The 22,189-nt window shown below is 34.1% G+C and overlaps 1 protein-coding gene across 4 annotated transcripts in view; it reads right to left on the bottom strand.

Annotated features, from left to right (window-relative positions):
- Positions 1 to 22,189, bottom strand: part of PDCD10 (programmed cell death 10) — a 40,842-nt gene that overhangs the window by 1,765 nt on the left and 16,888 nt on the right. For all 4 annotated transcript variants that reach the window (XM_017651339.3, XM_037002822.2, XM_037002830.2 and 1 more), the window contains 5 exons: positions 14,682 to 14,735; positions 10,190 to 10,307; positions 7,940 to 8,066; positions 2,290 to 2,368; positions 1,916 to 1,998 (listed from right to left, as the gene is read on the bottom strand). In XM_017651339.3, the coding sequence (XP_017506828.1) occupies positions 1,916 to 1,998; positions 2,290 to 2,368; positions 7,940 to 8,066; positions 10,190 to 10,307; positions 14,682 to 14,735 (461 nt within the window). The remainder of the gene's footprint in view (positions 1 to 1,915; positions 1,999 to 2,289; positions 2,369 to 7,939; positions 8,067 to 10,189; positions 10,308 to 14,681; positions 14,736 to 22,189) is intronic.

Genomic DNA, 22,189 nt, shown 5'->3' with positions numbered 1-22,189 from the left:
ATTCCTCAAAAAAGAGGGACCAAGAAGTATTAGTTAAATCAATGCAAATTCATCCCCCTATTGAAAGATGGCTCTAAGAGCAGGTTCTATTAATGATTTTTACTTTTGAGGAAACAGGTACAAAAGTCATAACATCATTCATGCACAAATAATTGTAATTTAAAGAAGCTACTGAATAGAGAAAAAAAAATAGTAGGAAGCCTGAATAATCCATATGCAGAGTAAGTAATTTCAGAATAATGAAAATTAGGCTTTAAAGGAATTTCTAACTATCAATGTGCTTAGTCCACAACAGTTCTTAATTAGAATCAGAAATAATGATCTCATCATGTAAATTACCCTTTTAGTGTGTTTTTGGTTATTTGGGCTTATCAGAGGAGACCAAGGAAAACAAATGTAAGTTTATTATCAGAACACACCTGCTCACTTATTAAACTAAGTCATCAAGGAGCATCTCCCTTAGACAACCTATTGAATAAGTAGTATGGAACACAAAATCATTAATAAAATTTAGCTCAGTATCTTTAATTCATAATGTAAATACATTAACTTATTTTGAACTGTCAAAAATAATATGAAAATCAATAAATCATATGTATTCTTTAATTATTTTTTAATATTACAGTAATATTATAATGGTTGGATGTGCTTATAGAGATCCTTAAACTTCAGTGGTAGAAGAGAATGTAGAGGTCCCTGCCAATTATAGAAATAATCACTATTTAAATTATTTCTTGACTTCAAGCACTGTTAGAAAATGCTCTTGCCCACAAAATTCCTAGCATTCTACTTGAGGTACGGGACGACTCTGTAGGGTACAGTGCTGCAGAGGACATGGACTCTGCGTGTCAGTTTATATATTACACATACTAGAGTATGTACGTAAAAACACATAAAATCTCTTGGTTTTCTGGAGTGTTCTATAGCCAATTTAAGATGTTCGATTTACCCTTTTGTTATACTTTCTTACAGAATGACACTGTGAAAGCTTCTTTCCTTCCAGGACTGTGTATCACATTTGCAGAACTTTAAAATCACGTGGGACATTTCAACACCTAAACTCTGGCCTCTCTCTAAGTCAACTGAATCCAAATCTCTGAAGGTGGGACCAAGGCACCAGGACTTTTAAATAACCGGACTCAAGTAATTCTAACATGCAAACATGCAAACAGGACTGAAAACTATTACTTTAACTTCAATGCAGCAATTCTCCAAAGACCTGCAGCATCAGTACCACCTGGAACTATTTAGAAATGCAAAATCTTGGGTCGGCCCTCAAGCTACAGAAACTGGGAGTGAGGTCCCAAAAGCAGTCTGTGCATTAGTAAGCCTTTCAGGTGACTCTGGTGCTACTAAAGTTTGAGAACCACTACTTCAGGGATTGGTAAAGGAGGCCAGTAAGCCAAAGCTTAGTCATCATATTTCTGCATAACCTGCAAACTAAGAATATTTTCTACATTTTAAATAGTAAAAATTAAAAAAAAAAGAATTATGTGAAAAGGTGAAAAAAATACAAAGTTCAAATTTCAGCGTCTATAAATAAAGGAAATGGCTGTAAATGCCTACATGTTTCCATACTGTCCATGACTGTTTTCAAAGTAACTACAGCAGAGGTAATCAGGTAGTTGCAAAAAGACCATCAAGTCAAAGTATATGCTATCTGGCCCATTTTAGAAAGTCTGATATTTTTATTAAGTATTTCAATATTTACTTAACACCAGATCCTACTCTAGACTAGAGTTACGGCTGGATTATCAACAATCCACTTTCTATTTTTAATGGTCTACCTTTGTTCCTAGCTGGCTTGGGTATTAGCAATATAGCAAGAGTTTAATTTATATGTTTTTAATATCATATAAAACCACATAATTCATTTAATTTTAAAAGCAGACAAATGATAAATCATAGTACTTACTTGCCATCTTTAAAATAGGTTTTCAGAGTGTCACTGAAACTTTTGGAGTACTTTACAAATTCTTTCTTTTGGTGTTCAAGTGCCTATAGACATCAAAAATAGTAAGAAAAAATACTAAATAGGAGAAGAAAAATAACACAAAAGCCAAAGTCAAAGACAGTGGACAACATGGAACATGAGATGGACTTTATATTGCAGTAAAGCAAAAAGTATTTACTTAAACACATATAATAGCATATTTAAATTTGGGACAAACCCAACAGTTAATGTACAAATATATTTCCAATAATCAAATCATCTAAGTATTTAATTCCATAAAGCAACTAGGTGTAAATCAACATCAAGCAGCTGGGAAGGCTTTCTACTAAACTTACCCTGCGGTTCTGGTATTGGTATTTCTTGAAGACATTATTCACTGTATCAAGAAGTTCTTTTATTGCACTAGCTATATCCCTGTTGGGCAAAGAAAAAAGAATTTCCTTATAATCAGTTACATTTGAAAGAAGTCTGTACATATATATAATTACTGATCTTACTGTAAATTATGACACACACACTTGCCAAGGCTGCAATGTGCAGTTAGTCTGCACCCTCCTGTGATCCCAACTGTTCCAAAGCCATTCAAATATTCCAAAACTAACTTTAACTTTCAATCACAATTCATCAGCATTACTTTAAAAAGTCTAAGTACCTCTGCTTCTCAGCTTTCCTGGTTATTTTTCCTTTCTCTAATGTAGCTGAATTATAGCCACCATATCCTCCAACTTGCTCTCTCACGAACAATTATATGAAATTTTACTATTACACGTAATCCATTACTGTACTAATGCAAGTTACATAACCAATAATTTTAATGTTTAAAATAAAGTAATTTCCTCTCAGACAGCTCTTCCCTCTTTAAGTACATTTACCTTCTACATCTACCAACCACATATCCTCCTCTTCCAAACCTTTGCTGTCACTAATTCCTTTGGAAAATATAAACTTCTGAGACAGTATCAGAATATGATTCTACCATAGCCTTTCCAGCAATCACCCTTTGATTATATATGCATCAACACCCTCCTCTCCTTTCTAAAGAGAGCAAGAGAAGCAATCACAAATTCTCAAGTTGACAATTCTTATCCACGCACCATTTCTTGTGAATTCTTCTTATCTTTTGTATGTGCCCTTTTCAATTTCTATCTTCTAACTTCTTAATGATTTTTTTTGGTCAAACCGAACTTGTAACTCTGCATTCTCAAATAGCCTTACATTGTGTTGTTGAAGGCACATGGTCCCTTTCCACATTCTTTCTCTTAGCTGTTAATTCCTACAAAAACTTCTGCTGTTCAAATGCAGTGTAAGTGTGATCAACTGGTTAAGACATAAATGTAGTATTTTATTACTTACTTTTAATCTGAAATATCAGATTTCAGTTATTGCACACCTAAAACATCTCAGCTTTATTAAAGAAAAAAACCAATAAAGCTCCAGTGTCTAGATTTCTGTGCACATGTGTATGTTTCACAGCATATTTTCTAGTAAGTGAGCATGTGGAAATTTGAAGAATTACAAGTACAGAGGATTCTAGTATTAGTTTACCCTGAAGTAGTAATATTTTCATTAAGTATTTCAATATTTACTTAATACCGCCTGGATGTCAAACATCTGAATCAGGATGAAACATTAAAACAGTAGCTATGACAGTGAATTTTATATAGAAACCTGTAGTCATCTGTCCACTCTTTTTTTTTGCCTCTAGTTTAGTTATAGCAGTTACATTATATAACTGTTCCTTTAATTTATGATTTAAGCCAACTTGAATGCTTTTGCATTGCTGTGATGTGCATAATTCAGCAATGTTAATAAAACAGCATCACATGACCATCCTATTATGTGAGAAGAATTACAATTTTGGCCAAAAAATGTCTAATCTCTAAATATGGAAGCTACTTCAAATCCACAATGAGTCTATTTAATTTAAATGGGTAATGGAGCAAATTACAGTTATCAATCAGGTGTTTACACACACCATGCTTTGTAGTACACTTTAATATTCTACTAAAAAGGGATTATAAACATGTTTCTTTCAGTACTGATCTACAAGATGAACATACATTCCATAAAGAGTGATAACGGCTGGACTCCATAGGTCAAAAAGAGCAGTTCTAAAACTGGTTGCTCACTCACACCTGTGAAGCAAAAAAAAAAAGGTGGGGCAGGGAAAGAAGGGAGGATTTACTGGATGGTACCCTGGCTTACTAATGAATACTGGGAATCTGTCCTTTAATAGAAAACCTAAAAAACAAAAACAAAACCACCCCACCTCCCTCAGTAACTCTGCTAATGAACCAGATTTAGAAACCACTACTTGGGAACCTAAAGCCTATGACCAAGGTTTGATCCATTATTAGCCAAAGGGCTTTATAAAGAATTCTGCTGACCAACCAATACCATTTATCCCTAGGCCTGGCCTTCTCCAAAAATAACCTGTGGTTATTTATGGTCAAATACTATGCCATCTGTATATACACAGAACAGCATTTTCATTTAAGGCACCAGGTTTGCACCAGGGAAACTAACTTATATTAGTAACTAAATGAGGGTTTGTTTCCTACACTAGAAAATACTTCAGGCAATTAGACAGATGAAGAACTAGGGAAAACTTAAGGGTAAAATAACTACAGTGTGATTATGCACACTCTGAAGTTCACTGATTCTCTGATGAGAGACATGGAGTATGGATTAGCAGGAAGGAATTTTAGCAGCCAACTTTGGGGGAACATATACACTGAAAGAGCGGACAACAGGCATCAGCTGACACTGAACATACATCTTATCTAAAAATTGCATGGAACAGTAGAGCTTCTGATCATGTCACCCAAATCTGTAAAACATATGTCTATGCAAACACTCTAAAGGAAGGAAATTCTATGCTGCATGCTTAGCTTGGTCTAGACCGCACATTGCTGGAAAAGCCATCCTGAAAACCAAACCCTGGGGAATTTTAGCCTGTAAGTATGCAAACACAGATTGTAAAGAGTAAACAGATACATGTGTGGCTTTCTGGTCTGTTAAATTACAAACCTCTGCTAGTCATCCATCAATTGGAATGTATCAGACTTCAAAAAAAAAAGCTATGAATTATATAAAATATTTGCATAAACTCAAGTGTGGTCAAACAGAAACACCCATTAATCAAGAGAACTTTAAAAATATTTGTTTGCTGGATAATTTTTCTTAATCAACTCCGTAGAGAGAAGGAAAAACAAATCTTACTTCATAACATTAGTAAGTGCTGTGAGTGTACACTAGGCTCTATGTTAGGCAATTTAAGTACATCATTTCTTTCAATTTTCACAACTGCTACCTACATCTTTACAGACAGAAACTGGAATCACAAAAGCTAAGCCACTTATCCGAAATCACACAGCTCACTGTTAGAATTAGAGATTCAAACCTAAGTCTGCTAATATTCACAAAAATGCCTGGGTATTTGCTAGCTGACAGGAATCTTTTTTTCCACTTTAATATAACCTGTAATATTACATACTATTACTTGGTATAGTAGGTATTTGATACATGATTACTGAAAAGTATTGCTAAAATAAATGAAGAGGACAACTACCTTAAATGTGGTAAAGCAAAATATTTTAAAGAAAAATAGTTAACTGCACAGTATGTTGTGCCTGAAGGATAAGTCATTTTTTATTTTGGCGTACTTTATATACTAATTTGTTAAACAATTCACAGCACTTTATCTACTAATTTGTTAAACAATTCACAGCGGTAACAGTATATATCAAGATATATCAATATATATCAGTGATAGAAATAATTACACCTTGGCCATCTATGCTAATTCATACTTGGATGAATTTTAGTCTCAGAAATAATACATACTACTGCAACCTTCCCATGGCTCCTAATGGGAATTAGGAGGGAAATTATCCCTCCTAAAATGGCCAAGAAATAAATTATAATTGCCAGTATTTTTAATTCAGCTGTGTACTCCAGAAAACAACTGAAATACTACTATTGCTCCATAAATAAGAGACAAGACTCTAATTCATCCTGTCAGTAACTATGGAAGACTCCTGGCCTCTCCACTTCAAGTTCCTTACTATTAAAATGTGGCTGTTAAAGTGTTTTCCAAACCATTATCTCTGTGGAGCCACACTGGGCTAGTTTAGCAGAGATGCCTTACACTCCCCAGGAGGGAGAGAGGGTGCCAAGAGAGTGGGATGAGGGCTCTGGGCCTCCCATTCTACCCCAGCTGCAACCACAGCACTGTTCTTTTTCTTACCTACTGGCATTCTATGTAAGATGTCCTTTATCATACATACTTCTTCCAAAGGGCAGAAACCTTTTATTCTATCACCAGATTAGATCAACATTATGAGTCTATGGGAAAGAAGTAGTACAGAAGACACTGGAGTCTGTCTGACTAGGTTCAAACCCAGATCTACTAACTTACCAGCTCTGTAACCTTGGGAAAGTTATTTAATTTCTTTATCTGTTACAGGAATGTTGTAATAAGTTAATATATGTAAAGCACTTAAAAACATGTTTAGCATATAAGTTCTACATAAATGATTGCTATTAATGGCACTGATTCTATAAACTCTACTTCAATGACCTGAAGCAAAATTTGCTTATTTTGTATTATTTTTAAAATGTCAAACATTCATATAGGTGTAGCACAGATCATCAACAAACATATGATCATCAAAGCAAATTAGAACTAATCTATTTGAAAATTCTACAAATAAGTTATTAAAATAACTGCTTAAAAGTATTTGAGATCACTGACAACTTATCCTTCTATGGGCCAAACATGTTTACCTTGTACTAGACTAAAAATAAAAATCCATAAAGAATTGGCTGTCTTCCTTCTTCACATATTAAAAATAGTTAAAGGTAGTTGAGGCATTCCTATAAAGGTAAAATAATTGCCCAGGGCTTGTTTCCTGTGACATGGATTTTGGCTAGCTGGTGAAAAGTCTTTTTCATACTTTCCTCAATTACACGACCAAAAAGAGGAGAGCCACTCTTTGGTAGTTTGGTTGGGTACCTGTTACCAACCATTATTTCTAAATGGGACATGCTCCTTCCCCAGACCACTCAATTTAGGAGCCCAAACTGACTAAAACAGGATTTTGCAATGTGAATAACAGAGTACTATTTCTGACAGACGAGTGTTGATATTTATTCCAAGTGAATCATTCTTAGGTCCTATGAAGATGCTACATATGATGCACTCTCTTCCAGAAAAAGACCTGTGCTAAATCCTTCCTTTCCAACAACTTCTACCTGAAGTTTCACCAAAAGGCTGCATTGATAGTGCCACTATAATTATTCCCAATTTTCCTCTCTTATGCCCACGGAGGCTGAAGAAAATTATCAGACTCTATTAATCCAGAAATTATGTTTGGAGTTTTCCCTTCCTTCCCCCACACTCTCACCTCTAAGGGGAGTGCCCTGGTTTGAAACCAGTGCTCTAGGATGACCCTTCTTGCTGCTGCTCAGCAGCCAGCCTCCAGGCCTGACAAACATTCTCAGACTTTCTTAACCTGTATCCCAAAGGCAAGGAGGTTCACAATTTGGTCAATATTCGAAAATGCTATTCACACCTAAAAGTATGTTACTTATCCTAACGACTTGTGCCATTTCTGAGATAAAAACAGTATTGGTGTCCTTTGTTATCAATATAATTTATTCAACTTCTCTGTTTGCTTTATTCTGACATTTATATTTCTTCCATTATTTATGTGGTTCAAACTACATTTCAGTTGATGTACATTTCACTGTTTTTAAAGGAAATTTAAATTTTAAATTCACTGGTTTTAAATTAAACATTAAATGTTACCATACTGAAGCCAAGTATCACAGCTTAGAAGTCAATTAAAAAAATGTAGCATTTAAAAATTTCAAATTAGTATTTCAATTGAACACTAATACCATACAAAATAAACAACTAGAATGAAAAGTTCTTTTGAGTCTTTTTTAAGAAAAGGAGAAACAAAGCAAGAAGTTGCTTACTTGATTGTCTGTAGAAACCTCACTCTGTCATTGATCTCATCTGGGATCTTACTGAGAATTTGTTTAAGTGCTCGTGCCTTTTCATTTAGGTCCTGGAATTCTGGCTCTGGTCGTTCAATCATATACTCTGACAAAATAAACACATGATAAAAAGATAATGCAACTCCCTGCCAAATTCAAGTCTAAGAATTTCCAATGTTGATTAAGGCGGTAGGAAGAGTGGGGAGAAAAAGGCGAGATAATTAGGGAAGAAAAGGCTGCAAAGCAGAATTCACTGCAGTTCAAATGAGTTCAGTAATAATATTAGGGCTGTCTAATAAAATGTCAAAAGATGAAAAACATTTTCAATTTGGGGTAATGGAAATCCCATGGAATCTTATCAAATAAGCAAATAAAATTTAAAAGGGAGGCTTAATTAAGTTTGTCAGACCTCTTAAAGTTACATTTCACAAGGAAATCTTAACATAAGTAATGGCATTCATAACAAATACAATGGGAATATGTAGCTGCCAGTGGGGAAGATGAGTTTAATAAAAACCTATATATTGAATATATAATAGCTCATTATGATATAAGGCAGGGACATGAGACAAGCATCAAGATTAAGTTTCCTTGCCTATGATGAAAAATGCTGATATATAAACAGCACAGTAAAAACAGGAAGAATTCCATCTTAAGGCTAAGATTCCATTTTAAAAACAAGGGAGTTACGAGGTAAGACTCCTAACATATTCTTTGGTAATCAGACAATAACCCACTCTATCTAAGGCAGGGCAAGCATTCTTAACTGATAGGTTCTCAGTGCTTGAGGGAAACCACTATCTTGGAGAAGAACCAGATCAATGAACTTCTTGTGTTAGGTTTATCTTACAGAATTATCTAGAGAACTGAGTCTCTCACCAGAGAGAGACATCATGAAACCACAAGTCAAGCCTACGACCAAGAGCCCCCAGCCCCGCTCTTTGCCCTATTCTTAAAAGCCTTAAAAGACAGAATCCTAAGCCCCTAAGTGTGCCTTTTCTCTGAGGCTGCCCGCACTCATCTTTCTTCGAGGGTGTACTTTTTGCCTTAAATAAAAAATTCTCACCGCTCAACTTACTGCGTTTCTCTGCACTCTTCCAGTGGTAAGTATGTTTGTTACTTCGTTATTTCATTCTATTTTCTAGACTTTAGCACGTCTTCATTCTCTGTCCTACTTCAGCTTCCTTGCTTTCTGCTGCCTGCAAGGCAGCTGCCATTATGTTATTCTCACTTTAATGAAGTCCTTCTTTATCTACACTCATTTGACCTGCTCAAGACTTCTTTCTCAGACAGTTAAGAACCCTCCCCCTTCCAGGATGTTTCACCCAGTGTGCAGGGAGAGACTTCCCCAGATGCAGGTGCCTGGCAACAAGTACATCAAAACCCCAAAACTACTAAAATCTTCAGCATATTCTTAAAATTTCACTTAAAAACAAAAATACTAACATAAATCCAACACAAAGGTTGGGATCTCAAAACATTAACTTTGGAAAAGAAGTTCAGTCAGAGATGGTAGAGGCAGAGAGTTCATGACCATATTCACTGTAGCCTTGGAAACATTACAGTTCTACCAATTGCACTGTAACCTGGCCTAAAAGACTGCAAATGCTCAAGTCTAGAATAATGATGAGGATGTTCTTTTAAGCTACAGAATCAGTCAAAATATCTACTTTTGTGCTCCCTTAATAAACATAGGAAATTATCTCTACATTTTTCTTAGTGGGAAAATAGCCACTAAATTTAAGTGTAACCCATTTCTAATTATTTACAGAAGAAAAAAATGAGATAAGCAAAAAAGGTGATTATTATAGTTTTCTCAGATCTGTGCTTCAAAGAAAAATGCTAAAGTTAAAAAAAAAACCCTCATTACTTTCAAACTGTTACATGCATAATAAAGTCAACATGAAATAACCATTCCATAGGGCTTATCTTTTAGAACCACAGAGTTCTAAACTAGAGCTCACCAAACATATTAACACAGAAAAAATTAAAGCACATAGCTTATAAACAAATGTGTTACTTCCAGGAATTAAATCTTACAAATGTAAAACAAAAACCAAGTACTCTTGTATTTTACACAGGTGTTGTTTCCCCACTATAGCATAGTAACAATAACAACAAGAAGGAAGTTGAAGAGGCAGGGGAGGGAAGGAAGGCCCTTTTGTCAAATAATAAAAATTTGGAGAAGCGATTTCCAACTAAGAAAACTCAACAAGATTCTGTGATTACCTTCTACATCATCAGCTGCCATTCGAAGAAGGGACTCTGTGAAGTTAACCTCTACACTTTTTTTCTCTAAAATTTTCATAATGATGTCTTGTGTGAGTCCTGGATTTTCTTTTTCAGCCTATAAGAAAGACAAAGCCAATTTTGAAATACAGAAACCTAATCAGCATTTTTAAAAGCAAAACTTAATTGTTCAGAAGATGTTGGAAACTTCTTACACTGATAAACTTATAACAGGGGCAGAAATCTTTGTAAAGCCTGTGTCCTGATAGCATTCACTTATGTTTTGTTAGAGCTCATACATGCATCAGTAACTTCCTATTATAGCCATGGTCCCATTTCCATTTGAATATAAAGTTCTTAACCTTTCCTACTTATCCTTTACTCTCTTACAATCAAATTAGTAACAAAGGTAAAATAAAGCTACATATATTTTGGTAACCCATCAATTACTCTTTTCATTAGTTTAAATACACAGGATTTTCAGCTTTTTTTCAGTAGCTAATATTTCAATTTGAGGATCAAGAAACAACTTATCAGTGTTTTGCGGATTCTTTGCATTTAACTTAACAGAATATCAGAAAAAAAACCACAATTTCATTTGCAGGTTTTAAAAAAGCTATATAATCCCTCAACTACTCTCCCACACAATGACTTTCATTTTTTATTTTATTTTTGTAGCCAGAACATTTCCTTCACTCGTTTTTGGAACATCATTAATCCTTTTACTACCCTCCTGAGCTTGTTTCACTAATGAATTTGCACTGGCTCTATGTTACTTACACTCCCTAGGGCACTAAAATCTTCTAGTCATTTCAAGGCTGGGCATGAAGAGTTCTGAGTTTACCAAAGTTAATTTTCGGATACTGGTTTTCCCCAGTAATTTTGTCCCATTTTATTTTATTTTTTAAATTTAGTAATCACACTCAAAGTTGTTTCTTTTACAATGCCTGTCAATTTCTCATCATTACCTATCTTTTTTTGCCCTGGTATTAAACAGCAAATAGAAACACAATTTATGATCTTAAGCAGATGACAATCTAATTACTTATTTATCGGTCAAGTACATTTAGTGTCTGCCTTTTCAGTTCCCTTCTGGTATCACTGCAGATCCAGGTTTCTTCTGTTCCTATTGCTCTTTCTATTAGAACAACTTGTTTCTCATTAGATTTTAAGCATCAAAACTGAAAGGTTGTAGATGAAAAGTGAAAATATATTTACCTCAGTCCTGAGGTCAGGGAAATCACTGATAGATGATTAATAATAATAAATCTGAAACAATGTCCTACTGAGAATTGTTACCTTTATAACCTATTTTTATTTTTCTGTCCATGAACATATTTAATATAGAATATATTTTAAAAAAGCAAGAGTTGACTTTAAAAGAAAAGTTGTGCAAAGATGGCTTAAGGTGTTAACATTAATTTGGTGAAATGTCACAAAATTATATATCATACACTATTTTAATAAGCCAGGATTTTTGATAACATGGTCTATCTTCCTTCTCTAAGCATTAAAGCCTTGTACATAATGCATTATCTTAGGCGGCAAGAGAACATACGCCATTTGCTTAGAGAATGCCAGCAGTAAAACAGTATCTCTCTGATTAAGTTATCATAAGGTGCTGAAAGAATTCAATGCTCAAGGCCTGAGAACAAAGTTTTCAATACCAAGCTGGTCTGGAGCTTCAAACAGCCAAAGAAGCATTACAGAAATCTCACAGAGGTCCCTAACTTTTTCCATTCATTGTATTCTTAATGCCAAATGTATTAAGTAGTCAAGTTTCAAAAAGTTGGTAATAAGTACTTATGTCCTAAAAAACTTAGTAGCCTTTAAAAAAGTAAATACACTGAAAGAAAAATGTTTTTCTTTTTAAGCATGATTACTTATTAATGCTATGTGTGCCTGTTGGGCACTGCACAATTTCTCAACTGTTGGAACCAGATTGGCCCATTATACCCCCATTTCCTGTGGTTCACTAATTTTCTTGTGGTACTTACTATCTACAGCAATAGCCAGAAGTCGAGCTTCACAAAGATACGAATAACTGAAAGGAATGTAGCCCCATCTGCTGAAACTGCAAACCACTTCAAGCTAGTATAGTTCACTACAGAGTGATATGGTAACAGACAGATGCTGAACACCACTGTGTTCCTTCAAAATTTCAAAGTACCTCAAGGCACTCCTGAGTTTGCTGTGGGGCCCCAGGGTGCCTTAGCACACAGTTTGGGAAAAATAGTCTCAGTATCTTCTGGCTAAAGTCCTAGTTGGGACACTTTTCATTTTAAAAGTCGTAAATTTACCCAATGACTGATTGACAAAATAAATAGATCTGTCTTTAAATAAGAGACTATAACTACCTATTTCTCCAGGTTTTAACCCATAATACAACCTTGCATTCTGTGGTTATCTAATTTTTATGAAGAATCCAACTATTAAAGAAAACTATCTCTGAAGTTAGTAACATCCACTCTTTTGGATTTGTTATTCTCAACAGCATAACCTATCAGAATCTCCCAGAGGTGAAAGGAATTAAGGAGAATAGATATCTTAAAAGGTAATATTCACTACATTATTTTACCTTAGGAAAATCTATTTTAATGATTTTTCTCTAAATCACAGAAATAGATATTAAAGCTTAATAAATACCACTGCTGTTGACAAAGAACTGGAAATATGGATATATGGCTGGGTGAGCGTTTTTAAACCTTCAATTAATTTTTAACAATATTTGTGAAATTAGGTAACAATTAAGACTAAGTCAATGCAAAACTAATTTATTTTTCCTTCCAAAATAACTTCCACTCCCCACAATTTAGAATCAGGGCTGTGGACAATAAAATTTATACATGTATCAAACCAGATCTACCATAGCTACATACTATAAACACAGTGTTTGCTTTTTAATCATACTTCAGTGTTAAAAACATCAGATTATATTTAAGGATATTATATGGAAAAGCCTAATGAAATTCATTATTTAATCTCTCTTAGGAATGACAATGAGAATATCATCTCTACTTTAAATAGGGTCTTTTTCATAAGGATCCACAGGAGCAATTTCTCTCTTCTTGGTTATTGGTAAAGCTGAAAACTGCCTTTTGCCTTATCGATACTACACTGTACAAAAGATCACATTTTCTTCTTTTCTTTGGCCATAAAGAAAACGGCTATTAAATTAGCCTAAATGAGTCCCCACCATGCCTCCCTAATGACCAAATACGTTAAATATTCCAAAATCATACTAATGCTCAAAGAAGTAAAAAAACTGATGATGTTGCTTCACTGATTTTCTTCATTAAATTTGTCAGAATATATTTTAATGAAGCTAGTATGTATGTACACACAAGTGCTGCATTTTAGAGTATTAAACACTTGAAAACAGCTCTAATCCAACAAACACAATTTTAAATTCTTATAGTGAGAGCAATGTCTGGTGACATCTATGCTACCAATTAAGAGTGGTATCAATAAACTAAACTTTGCCATAAAAGGAAATCAAGCTGAATGAATGGATTTATAGTTTTGATCCAATAAAACTTAGAACTATAAATTTATTCTAGGTTTAAACATTAAAATATTTTACCTGAAGTGTATCTTGTTATAGCTATTAATGGGAACAAACACAAAAAGTAAAGTAAAAAGTTTTGGGCACCCTGATACATACTGGAAGGGAAGGGAGCAGATAAAGTTTTATATGAAGGAATGCACCCAGAATTTAGAGTTGGGCTGTCCAATAGAAATGTAATACAAGCAAGAAATATCATCCATTATATTTTAAAATTTTCTAATGGCCATATAAAAAGTAAGAAGAAAACACAGGAAATTATTTTAAAGGTACATCCAAAATATTACCACCTCAACATGTAATCAATATAAAATATTTATTACTTGAGTTATCTTTCATTCCTTTTCTTGTACTAAGTCTTCAAAATTTGGTGAATTTTATTCTAAGTACAATTCAATTTAAACTAGCTATATTTTAAGTGCTCAATAGCAATATGTGGCTAGTGATTACTGACTGAACAGCTGAGGTAAAGAGACAATGAAAAAATTTATTTTGACTTAGCTGTATATTCTCAAAGTATATGTGGGTCTTGTTTTCCCACTCAAAAACCTTGTTTTATAGTTTTATTCCATAGTTAAACAATATGAAGAATAACTTTTTGAGTAATAATTTTACAAAAGTTTTTAACAACTCCAATAATAGAAAAAAAATTCAAAAATATCTCTAAAACTAAAAGGAAAACTGAAGAAGTCAGTTTCAAAAGCACAAAATGACAAAAGATGAATGCTAAAGAAATGGTATTTATTCCCACTAACTTTCTGGAAGTATTTTAAGTTTTATGGAGTATACTAAAATGGGCAAAAGATGGTTGAAGAGATTTTAACTCTATATTTATTAAAAGGAAATAAACTGGCAGTTATCACATGGTTATTTAGATTTATATGTAACATACATTTTAATCATAATAATAAATTATTTGCAACTCACCTTAATGAAAGCTGCTCTCAGTGTCTGAGCTGCAGACAAGTTTACTCGTTCTAGCTGCAATGAAATTGAAAATCATCATTAATATAGATTTTTCTCAGAAAAAGCACATCTACACTATTTCATTCTGTAGTAATCACATTGATCTATCCATCACTCAATTAACAAAAAATACCTAATGATTCTAAATCACTAAAATTCTTCAAATAGATAGGTCATCTAAAATTTTCATTACAAACAATGAAAAAAATTAAGGTATGTTTATCAGTTCTTTAATTCCTTTTAGTGAAAAAGTAAGACATACTCTATCTTAAAGGTAGACATAAAGGTAAGAATGCAAAACAGTGTTCCTGTAAAAATAATTAACATATTTACTTGAATTAATGAAGCAGGAAGGGTTCAAGACTCTCAATACTGTAGTAAGCACATGACAGAGTGTATGTGTTGACTATAAAATGACCAACAAAAAGAAAACACTTATTATTTAAGATTCTTTGTATTTATTATTTTACTGTTTTTTTTAATTGCTTTACAATCCCTCAGCCAGGGATTAAGCTGAGATTAGCTTCATTTTATTAACTAGCAAGAGCACTGATAAAGGTTTGATACTCAAATTGAAGACTGTGATCATCTGGGCTTCAGAGATGCTATATCTGTCCTCTGTTTAATCAGGATTAAAAAACGGCTAATAAAAATACAAATGCTTTTTATTTTTTCTAACAAATATGTGAGGTTTACCATTTTGAGAGGTAAATTTTCCTTATTACATACTCTACACAATTCATTTCTCAGTAAGCCAAAGAAAGCATACAATTTCATAAAAATAACCCAATTTGTTGAAGAGTTAACTACCAGGCTTAAAATGAACCTTCAGTTAAATTTAGATTTCTTCAGTCCCTAAGGATTGGGCCAGTTAACTCAATAAAATTTAAGGTACTTGTTTTTAAATTTGGGACGACAGTAAATGTTCGAAAACAATACAACTTTCATAGATTTTTATGCAAATGCAATATTTCTACAAAAACCTTATGAACATATATCACATTAGGCAGTAAATATTCCTTTCAATCCTTTGAGACAATTAAAATGTAAGTTCTCCTTTATAAATGACATATATACATATACATATCTAAGGAATATCCTATACTTGAATTTATTTCTAATCGAGAAATGCCACGACCCTTACTGCCCTATGAGTTATATACACCTTAAGCCTAAGGCGAAAGAAACAAGGATAAATAAGTTACCTCCAAAAATAAACAATGGACCATTTAATTTAATATTTAACTTGGCTTCTACAAATCTTGTAAAATCTAACAATGCCTTAGTAGGTAAAAAGGAAGACACAGGGGACCAGGTAGGTAAACATAGCAAAGAAATTACTGTATAAGGAGTTTATAAAATTAACTGAGTTATGTTTCCAAAACTGAAAATTTTTTTTTCTTCCACAAAATTGATTTAATTATAATGAATATTACTTAAGAGTAAAACAACAATAGAGCTCTTCTGACCTCTAGTTCTTGTGCAAGGGAGGCAAAGGCAGACAGGATGAATGTTTTCACCCTGATAGGAACCCATTGCCTTATTTGGGTTTATACCACACTCTATCTCTTTCAACAGGTCAAAGATCTGAGTCAGATATGTGCCTTCAGAGCATCAGCATTGTAAACTCATTCTGTACCACCCTACTGGCCAAGGCAAGTAAAAGAGGACCAGCAAAGTCAGTGAAGAACTAATAAAATTAGCTAAGACAGACATCAACATCTCCAGACTTCCAGATTAAGTTTACATAGGTGTACTTTACAAAGCAAAGGGGAAGGTCAGATTTAACATACTAAATTAAACCTGTAGCTGTGAAGCACCTCACCAGAACTCTGCTGGTCATTTTGGATTACATCCTGTACATCTTACAATAAACCCACAAGGGTTTATTACTCATATAATATCCACAATGCCCAGAGTGTACCAGGCATATGTTTGTGGAATTGAATTTAATCTCTCACTCAAAAATATACTTAATTGTTCTTGAGTTTATTTATAATTCCAGCCTGTAATACTTAGGTAGCAAGGTAAGTTTTTATCTTTTCTATTAAAAAGTGCTTCTCTTTTAGGCCTCTCACTTGTGACCTATGAATTTGATAGTATAATTATGATCATCTAACCAATAAGATTCATGACAGTGTCAGGTTCTGGTAATATCCTAATAATAGCTACCATTAACTGAGTTCCTATTATGAACTTTATAATTATAGAGCATTTTTATAGATTGTCTCTAATCCTCATGGTAAATCTGTACTCACTATCACCTCTAGTTTAGAGAAGAGGAAACTCAGTTTGCATAAATTTACCCAATGTTAAATAGCTAGTTAAGGACACAGACAGGATTTGTACCAGATTCGTGTGGCTCCAAAACCTGTGCACAAGCCACTATTGCTACCCTGTCCCCTTGCACTCACCCTTTCCAGACTGGTATCTTATTAACTCAGTTTCTTCAACAGCCTAACTCCTGAGTTTCTATCATGTGCAAGGAAGTCAGTATGTGAGACACAAAGAGACTACATAGTCCTGGATCCCCAGATCAACTTAGGTAAGCAGCTATATGGAAACTGATGGGATCCTTGTCAGCGAAAGCACGAAGTTGAGATCTGTTCTGAACTGGTCCTTGAAGAACGTGGCCTCTTAAAATCATCTTCTTTGGCAGTTCTCACATTTAGGGCTTTCTTTAACACATGAGGGCATCATCATTTTATGCACTCTTACACAACAGAAGAGAATTTCCACTGTTTCCAATATTTTAACTCATTAGTCCAGCATTTTTTTAGCCTGGAGGATAGCAGGTGTTGGCAGGGTATCGTTACAGAGCCAATGCAGCAGCTTTTTCATAGTACTGATGGTGCATACACCGCATTTTGAGTCCAAAGGAGGAGGGAACCTGTGATTACATCTTGCAGTAATGAATACTGAGACATGCCATGGGCCTCAGCCATCTAGAACTTCCATGTCACCAGTAAGAGAGTAAAGGAAAAGGGAATCAGAGAGAGAAAAGGGTACATAACATCTTGTCTCACCTAAAAGGGAAGGGAGAATACCTCCTGAAGTGCACTAGGAGGGAAATAGTGGGCTGGTTAGCCTAATACAACCTCAAGTTATGCTTACTTTTAGATTTGTGCACTCCTCCTGCATCTTACTTTAGACAGCTTTTGAAAGCACTTACTATTAATTGCAAACTTGTCAGTGTAACTCTCTGGATCATTTATAAAAATATTTTAAAAGATTACACATAATCTGATTCCAGAGAGCTCATTTATTTCATCGCTCCCTCCAGAACTATCAGTTTGTTACTTTCTAGTATTAAGATAGCTGCTTAAACCCATAATTCAAAAAAAATCCATTTAACCCTTTTGTTGCTCAAGTTTTTTAAAGAGTCTCCCATAAAATCTTATGAAAGTTTTTTTTTTTAAAGGTCACAGTAACTAGGTTAGTTGGTTCCAAATTGTCTACAAATCTTGCTTCCTCAAAATCAGGCATGCCTTCCCCATGCTGGTATCCTCTCCCCTCCTCCCACCTCTCAATTATTCATCCTATTCTTTAAAAGGAATCAAACTGGGCCAAGACACAAGAATAAAAACTCCAGATAACCCTCTTACTGATTCAAATGAGAATGAGGTGATTAAAAAAAAAAGCTAGAGGAACAGAAAAGTTGGCACAGAATCAAGAGGCCACCTACTAACTCTTAGGCTACCACAGAAAGATAAAAGCCACCATCTGTGTTTCCTATATATTTCATGTAATGTTTCTAAAACAATCAGTTTCTGGAGTTGCCAAGCTGCCTCGCAAAAGAGGTAAACCGAGTCACCTGGACTTCTCTAAGTATTGAAAATTCTAGGTTATGATCACAATTTTGTCAGAAAATTATATGAAAGGCTCCTTAAAGATAATGCTGCTACATTCCTGGTACTATCTTAAACACTACAATATATTAACTCACTTATTTCACAAGAGTTTTAAGAATTAAGTACAATACTCTTTATCATCATTTTATAGATAAGGAAACTAAGAGAAGACTATACAGCCTAGGTAAGTGGCAGAGCAGTAATTCAAATACAAAGTACTAATTATGACCACCTCCGATGGGTGGAACTGCCAGTGAAACACATGACCTCATTGTGAAGAAGTCTATTTACTATGCTCAAAGCTTGTTTTTTTTTTTTTTCAGTAGGAAAACAAGAGATAGGTAGGTAGTAAAGTTGAAGAAATATTACCAGGTTTCATTTGTTTATTGGGAAAAATTAAGAGTTGCATGTTCTGCTGAGTTGGCAGAAATATCTGCTTTTGGATGCTTCTGAACAGAATGGTATTACTTATTCAGAAGTACCATTTCTGTGTGATTTATTAATAAACAAGCATACACATTTCTGATGATCCAAAATTCCTATTTGGTTGCAAAATTGCTTATTTCTGTCTCAAAATAAAATAATTATTTCTTCAGAAATTATTTTCATCTTAAAACAATTCTCTAAAAAGTCTTAAGAGAAGAAGATATATGAAATATCCTCTCCTGGAATAAAGAACCGAACCATACATCTCTCTTCATCCATATACAATGAATCAGTAAAAAGTAACACAGTACATGAGAATCTGATCATGACTTGTCATGAGGTTTCTATAAACTCATTATTCCATAATGTAACGAGGAGACCTATTTCACACATTTGTATCCCATGCAATATACCTGGACTCGAACCCTGCGTAGTAGCTGATTATACAAGAAGCCTATTCCTTAACTGCGTTGGTCTTTCTTTATAAAGTTAGCAAGCATCAAACTCCCAAAAAGCCATAAATAAAGCCACAGATAAAGTTACTCTAGCCTTGTAGCTCAAGTAACAGTACTAAAATTTCCCCAGGTATGCAGATATCCTAATGTCTAAAAATCTACTCTTAACAAGATGACTTCTAGACTACCATTGTTACTTCTGTGGATGTAGTGTCAAGGTGAGAATGAGTAAGTTTTTAAATCTTAGAACACCTTGCGAACAAAATTTAGTAAATCACTTAGCTTCAGAGTAAAACATTCATTCCTACTCTGGTGTCATTTTCTGTAAAATTAATTTGATAACCATTTTTCTTTAAATCTACATAGCGCAAAAAAGCAGAGGCAAACTAAACTCTAATTTTCGTATGAATAGATTTATAAAAATTCATATTTGAACTTACAGTTAAATATTAATGTTTAATTGATTAGGTAGCTTATTTAAGATATTACACGAATACACTGGATGTCAGAGAACAATGCTAGTACTTTATTCTTTTTAACCAAATACTTCATATTTGAAGGAACAATTATTTTATCCCATTCTTAAAATCAAGCCCTAGATTTTATCTCTGTCAGAAGGAAAATCCACTACCACCACTAGTCCTATAAGCCCGTTATTTCTGAACATGTTTTTAAATACATGACAAATAGATTTTTAAAAAAGGCCTAATACTATTGTGTAAACAGTAAATTCAGAGAATTAGATCCTGACAATATTACATAGTGTCTCTCAGTTGACTACCTCTATTTCATTTTCAAATTTCACTTCTAACAATTAGTTCTTTAATCAACTATGAATCATTTGGCAACATATTCTAATTCTGGGTCTCTTAACTCTATGTTTTCAGATTTTATCTGGAGAGAATCACCTTTATTTCTGGAATGGATTTACTAGTCCATTCACAGCCACTTCTTTTCCTTTCAAGTTAATTTTCCTTACACATGAATAAACTGGAAAAAGTTTATCAGTATTAATCCCACAATTAATCCCACAATCCCATAGTGCATTTTATAAGAATCTCACATCCTACAAAACTGTTTTCCAAAGCCACAATTCAAATAAAAATCAATTTTCCATATGGAAGAAAAGATCAAATTGTTAGAAAAAAAGTATTTCTATTCCTCTTCACTAACTAGAGGATCAAACAGAAGCTTTGCAATGTAAACTGCCTTCCCTGTAAATAAAGATTTAAAATAGCAGATAAACATAGAAAATGCCCCTAAACAACTTGGCCCAACAGCCTAGAGTTAGCTATACAGACATAAGGGAAGCGAGCATCCCTGGGTGGAACTGTCATAATGGTTCTTGAAGAACCTGAGAAGTTCAAGCACTAACTGGGTTACTCAATAGCTTTCAGTGACTGTCTGCTTTCTTCATACCTGGTACAAGGCTAAGTAAATAATTTATTTGTTTAAACATCTGCATTCCCTATAAGCTTTGAGAAGAGGTATGTCGCATTTTTTTTCACCATGTGTCCAGTCCCCAGCAAAGCAGTCAGCAAACAAATGGTTGGAATTTAGTAACTATTTACTGAACAAAACTAAAGCACTTACTTCTAACAGTAACTGCAGTAAATGGGTAAAGTATCAGAACAAAATGGTGGAATTAATTGCTGAAGTGCTGGCTATAGCGGCCAGAAGTGGGTACAACCAGCCCTAAAGGGTACCTCCAGTGCTACCATGCTAGTGGTAAAAAGGACAGGATTTTCAAAAGATGCCTCCTACCTGCTTCCTCTTCAGTAACAAAACTTCTAAATTTCCCAACCTCCTTGGGAGCTAGATGTGGTCACAAGACTTAAGCTCTTGCCCATGAGATGTAAATGGAAGTCTTGTATGGGGCTTTCAAAAAGGTTACTTAAGGAAACTGAATCAGGGGAAAGTAAAATCCCACCCTCCACTCCAAATTTTTTGCACCTTCCAGGCAACTTTGGACATGACAGATGAAGCTTCAGTACCATCCAACATGAAGTGACTTTGATAATGGAAGGAAGGCAAGCACAAGGATGATGGAACACAAGACAGGAACCTGAGATTCTGATAATAATGAGCCATAATACATGCTCTGGACCCCTTACCTCCAGAATTTTTTATGTTAGTGCAATAAACTTTTACCCAAGCCAAAAACTTTTTGAGTCTACCTTAGCCAAGAGTGTTCTAAGTCTTTTTTATGGCCACTGAACTTAACACTATGTGACAGATAGTATTTGGAATTCTAAAGTGTATGTCTGAAATGGCAAGTAAGTCTATGTACCATAAGTACAATTTTATGTCAAGTTGAAGAGTGTGAATCATTCTCTATTGTCCCCAAGATTGATGGCCATAAACTACATCAACTGCATTATTAGTAAACCTAATTATGTGGGAGAAATGGTTTTAAAACCCAGAATCTTACTCTAAAGTAAGTATTTTACAAAAAAGATAAAAAGTTACTGGAAATGGTGAGGACTTCTAGGCTACAATAGCAACAATAAGGTCAATGGTGGTGACAAATTTATGAATAATTAGATTACTAGCAAACAAAAGCCCTGATTAAATACACAAGCAGGCTGAAGCCACTCAGTCCTAGATTTTAGTCCTACACAATTTCAGGAAAATGAATTCACATATCAGGAATTTAGTTGACCATCAAAAGGAAGGGAATGAGTAAATTAAAATTATCTCTAACCAGCCTCCAGCTCTAGAATTCTCTGCACACCTT

This window comes from Manis javanica, chromosome 3 (assembly GCF_040802235.1).
Source record: "Manis javanica isolate MJ-LG chromosome 3, MJ_LKY, whole genome shotgun sequence".
Lineage (NCBI taxonomy): Eukaryota > Metazoa > Chordata > Mammalia > Pholidota > Manidae > Manis > Manis javanica.
This window is presented reverse-complemented; position numbering and strand designations above follow the sequence as displayed.